This window comes from Plasmodium chabaudi (genome assembly GCF_900002335.3).
Source record: "Plasmodium chabaudi chabaudi strain AS genome assembly, chromosome: 13".
Lineage (NCBI taxonomy): Eukaryota > Apicomplexa > Aconoidasida > Haemosporida > Plasmodiidae > Plasmodium > Plasmodium chabaudi.
Genome location: NC_030113.2, coordinates 502,028 through 517,484, shown reverse-complemented (window position 1 = coordinate 517,484; position 15,457 = coordinate 502,028). Strand labels below are relative to the sequence as shown.

General features: G+C 23.6%; 5 protein-coding genes across 5 annotated transcripts; 1 reads left to right on the top strand and 4 right to left on the bottom strand.

The window, feature by feature from the left end:
• Window positions 1-600: 600 nt before the first annotated feature.
• Window positions 601-2,674, bottom strand: PCHAS_1312600 (RNA-binding protein, putative; the record flags this gene model as incomplete). Its single annotated transcript, XM_016799133.1, has 4 exons — window positions 601-1,647; window positions 1,754-1,822; window positions 1,960-2,168; window positions 2,386-2,674. The coding sequence occupies 4 exons, from the start codon at window positions 2,672-2,674 to the stop codon at window positions 601-603; spliced, it is 1,614 nt and encodes a 537-aa protein (XP_016654468.1).
• Window positions 2,675-5,183: 2,509 nt separating this feature from the next.
• On the bottom strand, window positions 5,184-5,636 carry PCHAS_1312500 (conserved Plasmodium protein, unknown function; the record flags this gene model as incomplete). Its single annotated transcript, XM_737031.1, has 1 exon — window positions 5,184-5,636. One exon carries the CDS (start codon window positions 5,634-5,636, stop codon window positions 5,184-5,186), a length of 453 nt encoding a protein of 150 aa, XP_742124.1.
• Window positions 5,637-6,799: 1,163 nt separating this feature from the next.
• PCHAS_1312400 (serine/threonine kinase-1, putative) lies at window positions 6,800-9,076 on the top strand (the record flags this gene model as incomplete). Its single annotated transcript, XM_741003.2, has 1 exon — window positions 6,800-9,076. The coding sequence occupies one exon, from the start codon at window positions 6,800-6,802 to the stop codon at window positions 9,074-9,076; it is 2,277 nt and encodes a 758-aa protein (XP_746096.2).
• An 831-nt stretch (window positions 9,077-9,907) lies between these two features.
• Window positions 9,908-11,727, bottom strand: PCHAS_1312300 (mitochondrial ribosomal protein S29 precursor, putative; the record flags this gene model as incomplete). The annotated part of the gene is made up of 2 exons (XM_741002.1): window positions 9,908-9,954; window positions 10,053-11,727. The coding sequence occupies 2 exons, from the start codon at window positions 11,725-11,727 to the stop codon at window positions 9,908-9,910; spliced, it is 1,722 nt and encodes a 573-aa protein (XP_746095.1).
• A 793-nt stretch (window positions 11,728-12,520) lies between these two features.
• Window positions 12,521-15,119, bottom strand: PCHAS_1312200 (ATP-dependent RNA helicase MAK5, putative; the record flags this gene model as incomplete). The annotated part of the gene is made up of 3 exons (XM_016799132.1): window positions 12,521-12,885; window positions 12,994-14,825; window positions 15,076-15,119. 3 exons carry the CDS (start codon window positions 15,117-15,119, stop codon window positions 12,521-12,523), a joined length of 2,241 nt encoding a protein of 746 aa, XP_016654467.1.
• Window positions 15,120-15,457: the final 338 nt, after the last annotated feature.

Genomic DNA, 15,457 nt, shown 5'->3' with positions numbered 1-15,457 from the left:
ATATATGGGCTTACCATTTTTAAGCTTTATTGAATATTGTTAAAATAAAAAAATTGAATAAAAAAATAAAAATAGCTTTTTATAAGTTTATAAAAAATGGTGAATGATTAAAAAAAAAAGTTAACATTCGAGGTGTTAAAAGTGGAACGAATAAAAATGTATACAAATGTGTATATACATTTATATGTATATATATAATGCAAAAATATTATTAAAATTAAAAAAAAATATATATATAAGTCTTGGGCAAACATATACAAGTATATTTTCTTTTTTTGTAATTAGTTTAATTTTACAATAAATATGAATGTATATATATATTTAAGCTTGAATGGAGCTGCATTTATTGGATAGACAAAACTTTTTTCCCATCACCTTTTTTTTTCTTGATTTGCTTGGTTTCTTTGTAATTAATTTATTATTATTCATGTGAAATATTAGGAGATGGTTATTGGGAAAATATTTTTGCAGACTTACAAAAAAAAATTGAATTTAATTTGGGTATGGGGATAAAGCAATTGCTTCCCAACAAATACCCCAGGTGAAAATAATCTGAACTGTATTTAAAATTGGCTATATATTTTTTTGTTATTTTTTTGGTTATTTTTTGACAAGATATGCTGCTAGGGAGCTAAATTGATTCAACCAATTTGGTACCTCATTTTTACTATCATCATTTTCCGTTTGATCATTAGCATTTGTTTCGGAATCCCCTTTTTTATTCTCCTCTGCAGTGTTAAAGTTATTTTGCAAATTGTTACTATTCATATAGTTATCATTTGTAGATGGCATATTATTCATTGTTGTATCGCCTTGGGAGGGGCTTAATTTTCTTGGGTTATTTCTTTCTAATATCTGAGGATTATATGATACAACCCCTATAAAGGTGTTATTAAAATTTGTTTGAATATTATTATTTGCATTTAAAATTTCATTAAATATTGGTGTACCAGGGAATATAATATAAAAATGCCAATTTTCATTTGCTGATGCTAAACCAACTCTATCTTTATTATTAAAATAATTTTTATATGATTCAAAAATATTTATATCTTTTTCACTTTGTATTTCAAAATTATAAATAGCTTCAATTTTAGGTATATTATTCATTTTTTTTCTATGACTAATTGTTATATTTTTTATATTATTATTTAAGAAATTATTTACATCACCACTTAATCCATATGCATTAATAGTTAGGTTGTCTTTATTTTTCATTTCAAGAGTCCCTCTCCATAAAATGGTATTACTATTATTGTTATACATTCTTTTTTTTTCAAATTCGTTAATATTTTGATAATTTTGTAAATTTGATATAGGATTATTTCTATGTTCATGGTTGGGCCCAGAAAAAGGGATGCTCGAAATATCATTTAAATTATTATTATTATTTGATATATTTATACAAGGTCTGTTAAAAACATGCTGAACACATTTTCTCAAATGATCACACAAAAATAATTTGACTCTTGGTGTTTTATGTGTCATATCATTAATCAGTGTTTGAAGAATATTTTCAACTTCATTATTATTTGAATCTTTTCTATTTTCATATTCTCTTAATAATTTATTTAAATCGGTATCACTATTTATGTTGTTTATATTTAGGTTGTCGTTGAAATTTCCCATCCGCATTCTTTTGTTTGGCTACGAAAAGGGAGAGAACAAAATTAGTTTCATCATAAAGCGTGTGCATGCATATATTATGCCACTTTATAAATGGCAATATCATTTGTGCATATAAAGCTCTTACTTCGTATTCTCTAGAATAGTTTGTGTCGGGGTCATGCTGGTTGGTTGATCCATCTCCTGTTGTAAATCCCTATAAAAGGACAAACAAACAAAATGTGCATAGGCTTTATACATTTCCAAGTAAGAAAAGCGAAATAAAGAGGTTTCAATTTATAAAACATGAGTAATAATAGATAGATAAATAAATAGATAAAATTCAATGGTTACATTTCGCATGGGTCGCTTATTATTAGGATAACGATTATTGTAAAGCTGGTTGTTATAAAATTGGTTTGTTCGATTTGGCTTTTTATGAAACTTATTATTGTTATTCGGGTTGTTTGGCATATTGTTATAGTTATTATTATTATTATCTTCTTCTCCCTCACCTAATTTTGTGTTATTTTTTTTGTAGTCAATTCTTAGAGCTCGACCTTCTACATAAGGGCAAACCGAGAAAAGAAAAGGGAACGAAAATGTATGACTATATATATAGAGTAAGTATTTTGTTAAAACATGGATTAGAATGAAAATAAGGAACATATATGCAGTAAATTTGTGTGCAATTATATGCATTACAATATATACAAACCAATAGATATGATAAATATGAAATTTACAAAAAAATATATAATGTTATCGTTAAATAATTACTTAAAATTTTTCCATTCATTTGCTTTAGACACCTTTTAGCCTCCTCTGGAGTACCAAAATAAACATGTGCATATATAGCATAAGGTCCTACATTTTTATTGACTTTAAGATTTATATTTTCTATGGAACCAAATGGTTTAAACAATTCTAATAATTCATTTTCGGTTGTCTCTTTTGGTATGTTTTTTACACATAAGATTCTTAACGGTTTATCATCAAATCTATGGTCGAATTCTTTTTTATTAGTAGCCAAATTATTATTTTGATTTTGTATTTGTATATCAGTCATTTATTCGATCGTTTAAATTAGGAATTTTAATATATACGTCATTTAAAAATGGAAAAACAAAGCATAATTCCTTTTTTTTTATTCTTATTTTTACTTAACCAGTTCGGAAGCAAATATTTATAAAGAAGAAAAAAATTATATAAGATCAAATTTCTACAAAAACTTTGATGTCATAAAACAATATGGGGTTTAATAATATGCACAAATAAGGTTCTTATGGGAATAAATTTGTGCTATTAATTGCTGAAATATACTAGAAATATAATAAAGCAGTAATACGCAAAGGTATAAATATACAAAAGAACGTGTTGGAATTCGAATAATAAAAATCTGTGATATTTTATTAGACATATATGTTTTCTGCGTTTTAATCTGACTCACCTTCCGTAATATATTTATATACAAAATATATGGAAATATAAATATGTGTACGTTTTAATACTTTTTATGAGTTTAACACATATTTATTTATATGCTCTTTCTTTAGTCAATGACAAAAGTATAAATTGCTTGAAAAAATATATAATAAAAATAAAGCGTGTGCAAAAAAGAAAAAAAAAGCTTATTATCACGTGAATATTTTTTTACAACTCTTCATCACAAACATGTATTTTCCTTATATATAATTTGGTTTGCACATATTTAATGAATTACTCATTCATTTATCAAATTTTTATTGAGATTAAAGATATACGTATATATAAATATGTATAACTAAAACATTGGGCCTATTCATTCACGCTATAAATTATTTAGCGTTTTAATTTATAAGTATTTCCCATTCGTTATCGTATTATGCAAATAAAAACATATATATTATTTATTCGTTTAATTATATAAGCCTTTTGTATAAAATGTTAATTTTTAAATTTACATAAAATCCACCGCTAGTGAGAAATTGCATATATTAATCATCCATATGTTTATTTTACATTATTATTCTCATACAATTAAAAAAATATATTAACATAATATACAAAAAATAATAAATTCAAAACAAAAGCAAATGTTTTAAATATTTATTTTTCTATTTATGTTTTATTTCTTAAAACTATTTAATTAAATTCCTCATAAAATATATATTATAAAAAAGAAAAAAAAAAAAAAGATAAAATATGTTTTATGAATTGTTTATGCATATATTTTGTACCTATGTCTATATTCATTTATTTTTTTTTTTCAAAATTCGTCACTTTTTTTCGAATTAAAAAAATGGTTTATTTTTAAATATTCTTTAATTGAAAAAATAGTTAATTTATAAAAAATATTTAAACGAAAATGTATTTAAAAAAAACGATTATTTGAATATATACATGCATAGGATTGCACTAAGAAATGTATGGACTATATTTAATAAGTACATAAAAAAAAAAAAATTAATTACGCACATATATACATGCCCAATATCCTTTGATCGTCAGCAAATTTATTGTATTATAATTATTTTTTTATATAAAACGGTTTGATATATTTTGTTATTTAATGATTGTAATTTTTTATTTTTCTATTATGATTATTACTATTTTTTGTAGTTTAAATGTAGGCGGAAATATATAATCCTACTTTTTCAATTGAACATTTTTCTTATATTTTAATATACTCTATATAAGTATCACTTACAGATAGTGAAAAGAAACGTTCCTATAGAGGAAATAATTCTTTAAGCAAATTTCGGAATAATATTAAAAGTATTTTTATAAAATGTTCGAACTAAGGTATATGCTGAATTATATGTACAATTCGCTGTAACACTACACATAGCAAAGTTGTACGTATTATATGATTTGGTTATATTAAATAAGGAATAATCAGTGTATCCAATTTTTCGTCGTACAAATATACACATACATTTGTATAAATCATTACTTATGAGTAGCGCATTTAAACTGGTTAATATTCCTACTACTATGCCACTCTGATTTGCAAAACGTTTTAGCATTGGCGGTATCGATTTCCTATTTTGCATATATATTTTATTTACTTTTTCTTTTTTATGATCATAAAAGTTTTAAATGTCTTTTTTGAAATATCAAATGTTTGCATACAGCTAAATAAAATATTATACAAATATGTTTTTAAAAAATAATGTGCACAAACAAGTAAAAAAAATAAAACATAGTAATGCTGAAAAGGTTAAACATTCGCAATGCTATATATTATGTGTAGAATATATATAGAAAAGCTATGCCTTTTACATTTAAACAAAAAATATAAATTGTTATTATCCATGCTTTGGATATAATGAAAAAAACCAAAACAAATAGATATACAATAAATAAAAAAATAACATTTATGTTGTAGAGAAGTACATAATATGGGGAGGAAAAAATAAACGGAATATTAATAAAAAAGGAAATATTATTCTTATATTTTTTTATACATTAATTATGCATACAAATGTCTGTTATGGTTTTAGCAATTAAAGAATTTAAAAATACAAAATTATGTTTATATCATAAAATAAAAATGAATGATACAATGGTTATCATTTTAAAAACATAAATAATAATTATTCATCTTCTTTACATTTTCTTTTTTTTAAATCATTGTTATAAGAAACACAAGAATCGATTATTCTCTTTGTCGCATCTTTATTAAGTTTGATAGTTTGTTTTTCTTGATTATTTTGTTTATTACATTTCTGATTTTTTTCTTTTATTTCTTTCATTAACAGTTGAACTTTTTTAAGTTCCTTTTTAATGGGATGATCATTATTTATCAAATTTCCAGATATTTTTAAATACGAATAAAAAAGCGAACAAATAAAATATGCCAAAAATGAATTAAATTCAGCATATTCAATAGGGTTTAGTGCATTTTCAAAATCTGTTAATGAATAATTGGAATTAATTAATCTAAAATTCGTTTGAAATTCTTTAATTATTGGGTCTAAAGTTTTAAGAATTTCGATGTTATCTCCTTTTTCACCTGTCTGGGATTTGTCATTTATATTTTTATTCATTATATTTACAATTTTATGCAAAAAAAGGGGAGTGGTGGTATTTATTATGAAAATATGTACAGCAATAACTTTTTATTTATGTTATCGCTATTTTCTATGCAGCTGTACAAAAATAGATTTTTATATACACCCTTAAAAGTTATATTAATTGAAAAAAACATGCGCATATATAGGCTTTTATTTTAACTATATACGCTTGTATACTATTTTTTTAATTAACATTATTTTACGCTCCTGGAAATTAATTTTTTATTCTTTGGAAAGATATATCACTTTTTTTATGTACAGCCAAAATATGATATTACTAAAAAATATGAATATGCAATAATATTTTGTAGATTTAGTACATTGTTAAATCAGCCATAATAAATTATATATTTGTCTTGTTAATGATAATACAATTTTTCTGGGGTTGCAATATGGTTGTATATGTATTTAGGTACAAGCATAACAAGTATTTATCTTCTATATTTATTTTATATAATATAATTTAAAAAATAAAATAATTAATTATGTTGGTTAATTTTCATGATATATTTTTTTTTCGACGCTGGCAAATGTATGTAACGTTTGTGCATCTTTTTTCCTTTAATTTTGTTTTTTTATTTTTCTTTTTTTTAATAAAGAAAAATGTTTACATAAATTTTGTATGAATAATTAAGGAAAAATAGCAAATGCTTATTTTGTTTCGTTTTGCATTTTTTTTTCGAAAGATGTAAATTAATTTAAAAATAATGTTGCAATATAACATCAAAAAAAAATGAAAATTGAAAGTGCAATTTTAACGTTCATAAATCGTAGACTTTATTTGGAATTAATATTGCATGTATGCATATATTTGTAAAAATGTGATATATATTTTTATTCACACTGTATGCATATTATAAATATATGTATAATTGTATATATAACATTTTTTTAATATTTACATAGATTGATATAATAAATGGGTAAAATGTATACACAGGTATAATGCGTCATTTTTTTCACATTAAAGTCAATTTTCAAAAAAAATAACTGCAAAATTTTCGTTAAAAAAAAGTAATGTTTTGTATTTTGATAGAATGGAGTAGTAGAATTATGTATATTATTGCCTGACTTGTTCATGTAGTTATATTTAATTTTGTATATATGTAAAAAAAAAAAATATATATACTAATAAAATGAACAAAAATGTATACAATAAAGGTATGAATGACAAATATAAAAATAAATATAGAACATATTACTATAAATATTATACAAATCAAGTAAAAAATAAATACATGGGGTTTTCAAATATATATAGAAACAATAGTCCCAACAAATATTATTATGAGGCATCATGGCGGGATAATAATAATTACTATAGATATAATATGAATGGTAATGGGCATAGGCATCAAATACGAAACAAAAGAAATCGAAGTTATGAAAGTATAAGTACTTCTAAATATAAAAATAAATATAATAAAAAATATAAAGGTTATGGTGTAAATGATCATACCATAAGAACGTATAACAAAAATGGGCGTAAAAGGAGTTGCTCTTCAACAAAAAAATTATATGACAAAGATCCGAAGCATTATAAAGTATATTTAGATTCAAGATATAATGATGATTATCGAAATAAATATGTAAAAAATTATAATTTATCAAAAAAAAGAACATATTATTCCTATAAAAAAAAAATGTATAATGATAGACGATATTATGACACACATTTTGGTCAAGGAAATATATTTTACAATAATGAATATTATTTATTTAATGATGGTACAACATTAAAAAGGAAGAAAATGTATTATGGAAGTAGTTTTAAAACTGAATCAGGAAGTTATAATAATACTGATTTAGAAAAAAAAGCATTTAATAAAAGGCGAATTTATTCAAACAGACGTGATATGTATGCTATCCATGATGGAAAAATTAATAGTAAAGATAATTATAATTATTACTATAAGAAAAGGTATGATAGGAATAAAGGAAATCATTATTTATTAAAAAAAAACCATAATATATCTTATAATTATAGTAATAATAAAATAAATCGAAAAAGAAGATATATTATTGATAGTAAAGATGATAATAGTCAAAGCAAGGAATATAATAAAAGGTATAGTACCTGCGAACAAAGTTTATCTGAATCATCTCGGGGAAGTAGCTATTATAGTAAAGCGAAAAAGAAAAAATATAAAGAAACAAAAAATCGAGTTAGTAGTGATAATTATAGCAGAAAACGGAGAAGCGATGAATCTCGAGGAAATAGTTATTCATATGATTCGAGTAATGAAAATGATAAAAAAACAAAAAAGGGAAATAAACGGCATAGAACAGAAACATCTAAAAGTAGTAGCAGAAATGATAGTGTTCGAAAACAAAAAAAAAAAAAAGTAAATGATAATAATTATTCTGATGATGAGATTGTTCATTTTAGTTGGGAAAAAGGAATGGTTTTAAATGATCATTATAAAGTTATGAGAAAAATGGGTGATGGAACATTTGGAAGAGTTTTATTATGTCAGCATATTGTTAATAAAAAATATTATGCTGTAAAAGTTGTTCGAAATGTAAAAAAATATACAAAATCAGCAAAAATCGAAGCTGATATATTAAAAAAAATTCAAAGCAATGATATAAAAAATAATAATATAGTTAGATATCATGGTAAATTTATGTATTATGATCATATGTGTTTAATATTTGAACCATTAGGTCCATCCCTTTATGAGATAATCACAAAAAATGATTATAATGGTTTTCATATTGAAGATATAAAATTATATTGTATTGAAATTTTAAAAGCATTACATTATTTAAGAAAAATAAAATTAACACACACCGATTTAAAACCTGAAAATATTTTATTAGATGATCCACTTTTTGAAAAAAAAGTTGTGACCGTTAAAAGAGTTACAGATGGAAAAAGAATTCAAATATATAGATCTAAATCGAAGGGAATAAAAATAATTGATTTTGGATGTGCTACATTTAAAAGTGATTATCATGGATCTATAATTAATACTAGACAGTATAGAGCCCCAGAAGTTATATTAAATTTAGGTTGGGATGTATCTAGTGATATGTGGAGTTTTGGTTGTATATTAGCAGAATTATATACTGGTAATTTATTATTTAAAACTCATGAGCATTTAGAGCATTTAGCACTTATGGAAAGTATTATAGAGCCTATACCTAAAAAAATGTTATATGAAGCTACAAAAACGAATGGTTATAAATATATAGATAAAAATGATTTAAGGTTGGCTTGGCCTGAAAATGCATCAAGTATAGACTCAATTAAGCATGTCAAAAGATCTCTTCCTTTATATAAAATTATTAGGCATGATTTATTTTGTGACTTTCTATATACTATATTACGAATTGATCCAACTCGTCGGGCTTCCCCAATTGATTTATTGAAACATGAGTTTTTAGCAGGCAATTACGAAGATTACTAAATCGGCATAATATACAATGCCTCTTTAATTAGGATGTGTGTGTAAAAAATAGACCATAAAACTGAATCTTTTTACAATTTATTTGTTTTTTTTTTTTTTTTTTTTTTTAATTTGGTCTATTTTGAGTTTATTAGAAGTGGATCCACCATTATGTTTAAATTTGTCATTTTGCTTTTTTACGTTATTTTTTTTACTTAATTAATTTCGCTTTGTTTTTATTTCTATCGCTTCATATGCAAGCCATTTTTTTGTGGGGCGTTTGTGTTTGGATTTGGATATAACAATTCATTGCCCACATATACGCTTATTTATGTTAGCATATGTTTTGCAAGAATTATATGTATCCATGTATATTCGTATCACTGTGCGCATCAATTATTGATGGCGGTGCAAAACTAGTTAAGGCGCGAATTACGCATTTGCCATTTGATCTCATTCGCCCGATATTTCTTTTGGTGAAGTTTTCTTTTTTACTTTTTATTATTTACTTATTTCATTTTAATTTTTATGGTAACTATTTAAATTATTCACGAATTTATTTAAAACATTTATAAGTTAAATAAATTTTTTGGTAGCAAATAAGATTTATGATTTTTTGAAAGCGAAAGAAAAACAAGGGTACAGATGAACGATAAAAATGTAGGGACAAATAAAGGGGGTGCTAAATTGATCATATGAAAAAATAGGAAAGACAAAAAAATGTATGCACATAGTGCATGCAGATAATGCATGTACTATTGTGAGAGGTGGAAAAAAATGATAATTCGTTTTTAAATGTTTTTTTTCACATTATAATATTCAAATTTGGTAAGCTTATTTTGGGACTTCGAATTAGTATAGAGTTGTCAGAAGTTTTCTTGCCTGAAAACCATTTCCTCCTAAAAAATGCGAAACGATTAAATATGTGTTACACTTTTTAATTAGCAATAGATAGCGAAATGCAGATATTTATGAATGATAAAAAAAGTTGACTAACCTGTTAACATGTAAAAATATTCCAATTTATCAATGTCAAAATTGTATATAACATTTTGATTGAAGAGATGAGAAACATAATTTTTAAATTCAATGAGAGTAAAATTTCGAAGGGTTTTAATTTCTTTTTTATTAATTCCAAGAAGATCTGGTCTAAAATTTCTTCTATTTTCTCTATCCCAACAAGTGGATACAATTTTAACACATCTTTTATATTTTGAAGTATTCCATTGTAATAATAATTTTGGTATAGTAAAATAATAAGTAGGAATATATCCATTATATTTTGTATTTTCAAAATTTATCGATAAATATTCGGAGACACTTAAATTGTAATTAAATTGATCAACGGCTATTAAAATAGGGAACTGTGTTTGTTTTTTCAAATGCTCAAATAATATGTATACACATAAATTTGAATATGCAGAGTTGTTAATACCTATATTTATTAATTCTACTAGATTTTGAGGTATAGAAAATTTATCTAAGATATTTGGTATTTTAATATTATCTTGATAAAACTTATATAATTTTTGTCTATACATATTTTGTTCTATATCACTTAGTTTAGGATAATTGGTATCATTAGCTATTTCTTCTTCTATAGTTTTTTTAATAATATCATCATATATTTTTTTATTATAAAGTAAATGGGTTCCATCTAAACATGTATTATATAAAATTTCTTTTATTATTTTTATTTCTTTTAAATACTGTTCATTAACTTTTAATATATTTTCAAGAAATTCTTTACTTAATTCAGGTTGTATATATAAATTAGTATTACTCCTAACAATAGTGTTTATATCAAATTTATATTTTTTAATATCAGGGACAAAAATAACAATCCAAGAACGAAGTTTAGCCCACAAAACAACACTATTTAATATACAGCTTTTTCCTGTTCCTCTTTTTCCATCTATTAATATGGCTCTACTTTTATATATATTACTTTTTTCTTCATCATTATCTACACATGTATTAATAGCATTTTTTGTATTATCATAATATGCATCAACATTTTTGTTACCCAAAAAGTATTTATCTAAATTATATGATTCGCGTTGGTTTGTTATTTTGTATTTTTTTTCACAAACCTTCAATTCGTTTATAATTTCATGTGTTAACTTTCTGTAAAGGATTCCTACACCTTTTAGATGTTCGAAGTTGTGGTTTTGTGGTATCGATGAATTAGATGCATCAGTAGGTTTACTCTTTGCTTTAGAATTTTCTTTACTTGTTTTATTTAGAAATAGATCGAAGTTATCATTATCTGTATTGTGCATTAATATATCTTTTGGTATTTCTCCTGCTAAGCCTTCAGGAAAATAAGTATCTAAATATTCCTTTTCAAATAAGAAATACTTATCTACATTCTCAAGATCAAAATCAGAGAACTCTAAATTTTTTATTTTATTATTATGTACATTTATATATATATTTGGATTAAAATAAAAATCAGCTATATTTCTTTTTTCTTTATTTACTTTTATATTTAACAATTCATTATATTTCTCTTCTTCATATGGAAATGCTACTAGCTCTTTGTTATAGATCTTGAATAAATCATCTTCATGGCGTTTGTTTGTTTCTCTATATATTTTATGAACCTTTGTATTATTTATTACACGTGGTATATTGTATTTGTTAAATCGGCGAGTAAACAGAGTGGCCATTTTGATGTACTAACATGGTGAGCGACTAAAACGTAAGATCAAACAATAAAATAAAAAATAGAAGATAGTACCCTTTTAGTTTCATAAACACAATTATTATTTTCTTTAAAATAAATCAACTTAAGAAAAAGTTCCTAATCGGTAGGCTTGATGGCTCACCAAAAAAGAACTACTGCTATGATATTAAGAAATGTTGCCATGCATAAAATGCCCTAAACTGGTTAAGCTAACTAAAAGGAATATTGCAATGAAAAAATTTATTTTGTTTTTCTCACCCATATCCTATACATATATTTATTTTTTTTTTTTTTTTTGATATATTAAACTTTTCAAACAATTATAAGAATGAAGAAAATATACTGTGTAAATAATTTGGGATATGCATAAACATTCCCCGATTTTATAAAAAAAATAAATTTTTAAAACATAACTTTATTAGGTAAATTATTATTTACATATTTTTATGGAAAACATTTTTAATGATGTTACATTGTTTTACTACAACAGCGATATATTGTTGTGATAAAATCAAAGTTAGTTGAAAAAAAAATATATGTACACATATATGAATATGATTAAAAAATGGTATTTATGTGGGAAAATCAAATATTCGATTTAGGAGTGAAAAAAAAAAATAAAAAAATGGTGTTACAAAAAAAATATATATATATGCATTTTCAGCATGAAATATATGTGAAATAATTTCTTTGTGATTCTCAAATATGATCACAGTTTTTTAAAATATAAACATGGATTGGTAGATATAAGTAAAAATGTAGAGGCTGCAAAAGGTTTATTCTTGATAGAGGGTAGTATATAATTGTTTTTTTAAACGAAATATATTTTTAAGAAGATGGTCATTAGTTTTTTTAGGTAATGGATTGTCTGAATCGGATGTTAGATCATCATCATTTGATAGTTCTGCATCTTTGGCTAGTTTATTTAAATTCATTTTTTCTTTATTACTTTTTATTTTATTTTGTAATTGTAACATTTCATCACAATATCTAATTGCTTTGTTTATTTTTGTAAACTCATTATTTTCTATAGTTTTGACATGTTCATATTCCTTAAGGTTTTCTAAATTCAATCCGATTTTGTTGAGTGAAACATTCCATCTAGATATTTCATCATCGGTGATAAAACAAATACATTCACCTAAAAAGAATTATAAAATTATAAAATTTTACAAATATATGTATCTTAACTATTTTCATTACATAATTGCAAAGGGTTGTTGCATAAGTGTTTTTCCTTTGTTCTTACCTGCTTTCAAGTTTCGAGCAGTTCTACCAGATCTATGGATAAACGTAATATCTGAGATTGGGCAATTAAGCTGAATAATCAGATCGCATTTGTTTAGATCTATTCCTCGACTCAGAACATCAGTACAAAATAGAATAGAACTATTATTTGATTCTGTAAATTTGGATACACTTTGAATTCGTTCTTTTAATGTTTGTTTCGAATGAATTGAATATATATTAATTTTTTGGGATAAACATAAATTTGTTTTATATTTATTTGGTATAGATGATTCTAAACCAGGTTCAAAAAATAAATATTTAAATATTGTACTAACATCTTTTACTAATTTAATTGTATTAAGAAATATAATAATTTTTTTAACTTGATTTTCTTTATTATTTTGTAAATCCTTTAAAATGTATAGCTTTAACAAATAATAAAGTTTATGTAAAATAATTTTTTTTTCACATTTAATTATATTTAGCTTTAAATGGTCAGGTAAAACTGTTGTCTTGCCATGACTTATGTCATTATTATTAGAAATTGTCATGCTATTTTGGCTATGGTCATTTTCATTTGTCAAATCGATTATGTATGATTTATCTTTTCTTATGGAAACATAATTTAATAGCTTAGCCAAATTTTCATTATGTAATTGAACTGTTAAGCTTAATGTTGCAGATAATAAAAAAGTCTGAATAAATTTTTTTTTATCATCCACAGATTTATATAAATGTTTTGAAATAAAATGGATATCATTTATAAAAGATGTTTCAATCATTTTGTCTACTTCATCACAAACAAAATATCTTACATTTTTCATGTTACACAAATAATTAATTTTATCTTCTAATTGTAAAAAATATTTTAATCGTCCAGGAGTACAAATAACAATTTCTGGTTTCTTTGATATCAATCTTAGCTGTTTATTAATATTTAAGCCTCCTATAATTGTTATAATATATATATTAACATATTTATTAACATAATTAAAATGATTTAAGATTTGAACAGCTAATTCACGTGTTGGTACTAATATTAGGCATCGGAATTTTTGTCCTGTTTTTTTATTTGCTTTTTTTGGATTATTATTTATTTGTTGTTTTTTCGTATGAAACTCTTTTAACTTATTTTGTAATATATTGGTTAATATGGGCAAACAGAAGGTTAGTGTTTTTCCTGTTCCTGTTTTTGATACAACAATTATATCTTTTTTTCCATTTATAGAATGCTCCAATGTTTTACTTTGTATTTCTCTAGGACTAAAAAAATTATGATCATATAATGATTTCATTATACTGTGAGGTATATTCAATTCATTATCTTTATTCCATTTAGAACAATGTATTTTATATTTTATTTCTTTTATATTTTTAAACTCTTCTTCATTTTTTATAATTTGTTCTATATCAAAGATTTGTTTCTTTTTTGGTTCATCCTTCTTTATTTTATTTTCTTTGTTACTTTGGTTACTCATATCTTTATCATAATTTTTTGGTTCTACATCATTTTCCTTTTTTTCAGATGCACTTTTATTTATTTTAATTTTTTTTTTTTTTTTTCCTCTCACTCTTTTTCTTTTTCTTTTTACTCCAATTTTAGGTTTTGTGCTATCCTCCTGATTATCTTCAATTGTCTGAACTGTTTCATTTGATTTTACAGATTTAGTTATTTCATTTTTTTTTTTTTTTTCTTTTCCCTTTTTTGTAATTGCTTTTTTTGCAACTTTATTGAGTTTGCTACTTTTTTTCGCACTTTTTTTTGCACCTTTTTCCGCATTGTCTTTGTTTAATATTTTTATGTCGCTCGCTTTGGCAACTTCAATGGATACTAGCCCTTCTTTGCTTAGCCTAAAAGGGGGAAGGTAGATTTATGTAAGTATAGAGGAGAATGATTGCAAAGGGTGTATAAACGTGATGGCAACGCAAGCGGGAATACAGTACCATCATTTAAAAATATAAATTATTCCCAATATTTTATTTCATTGATTGAGAATCGCATTGGGACTAACATGATTAGCTGTATGAATATATGTACATATGCATACAATTTAAATATATGACATTTTTATATCGTATGATAGTTGGCGATTTTTATTACCTTTTCAGCAAAGAGGGATCAATGGATACTTTCTTAAAAATCATTTTCTACTCTTCTACTTTTCTATTTTTCGATTTTCTTATTTACTTGCTTTTTTTTATATTAAAAATTTTATGATAAAGAACAAAAAAAAAATGATTGCTATATTTGTTGTACTAAGAAAAGAAATGATTTAACGAATTTACAAAACAACATGCAAAATATGGACAAAAATAAAAAAAAAAAATTTAGCTATATATTTATGCATAATTATATATAATATATGCATATAATATTATTTTGTTTATTTACAAAATATGAAAAAAAATAATATTAAAAAATTATTAAAACAAAATAAAAATTGCAAACCATGAAAAAAAAGTAGTAGCAAAAATTGTAAGGA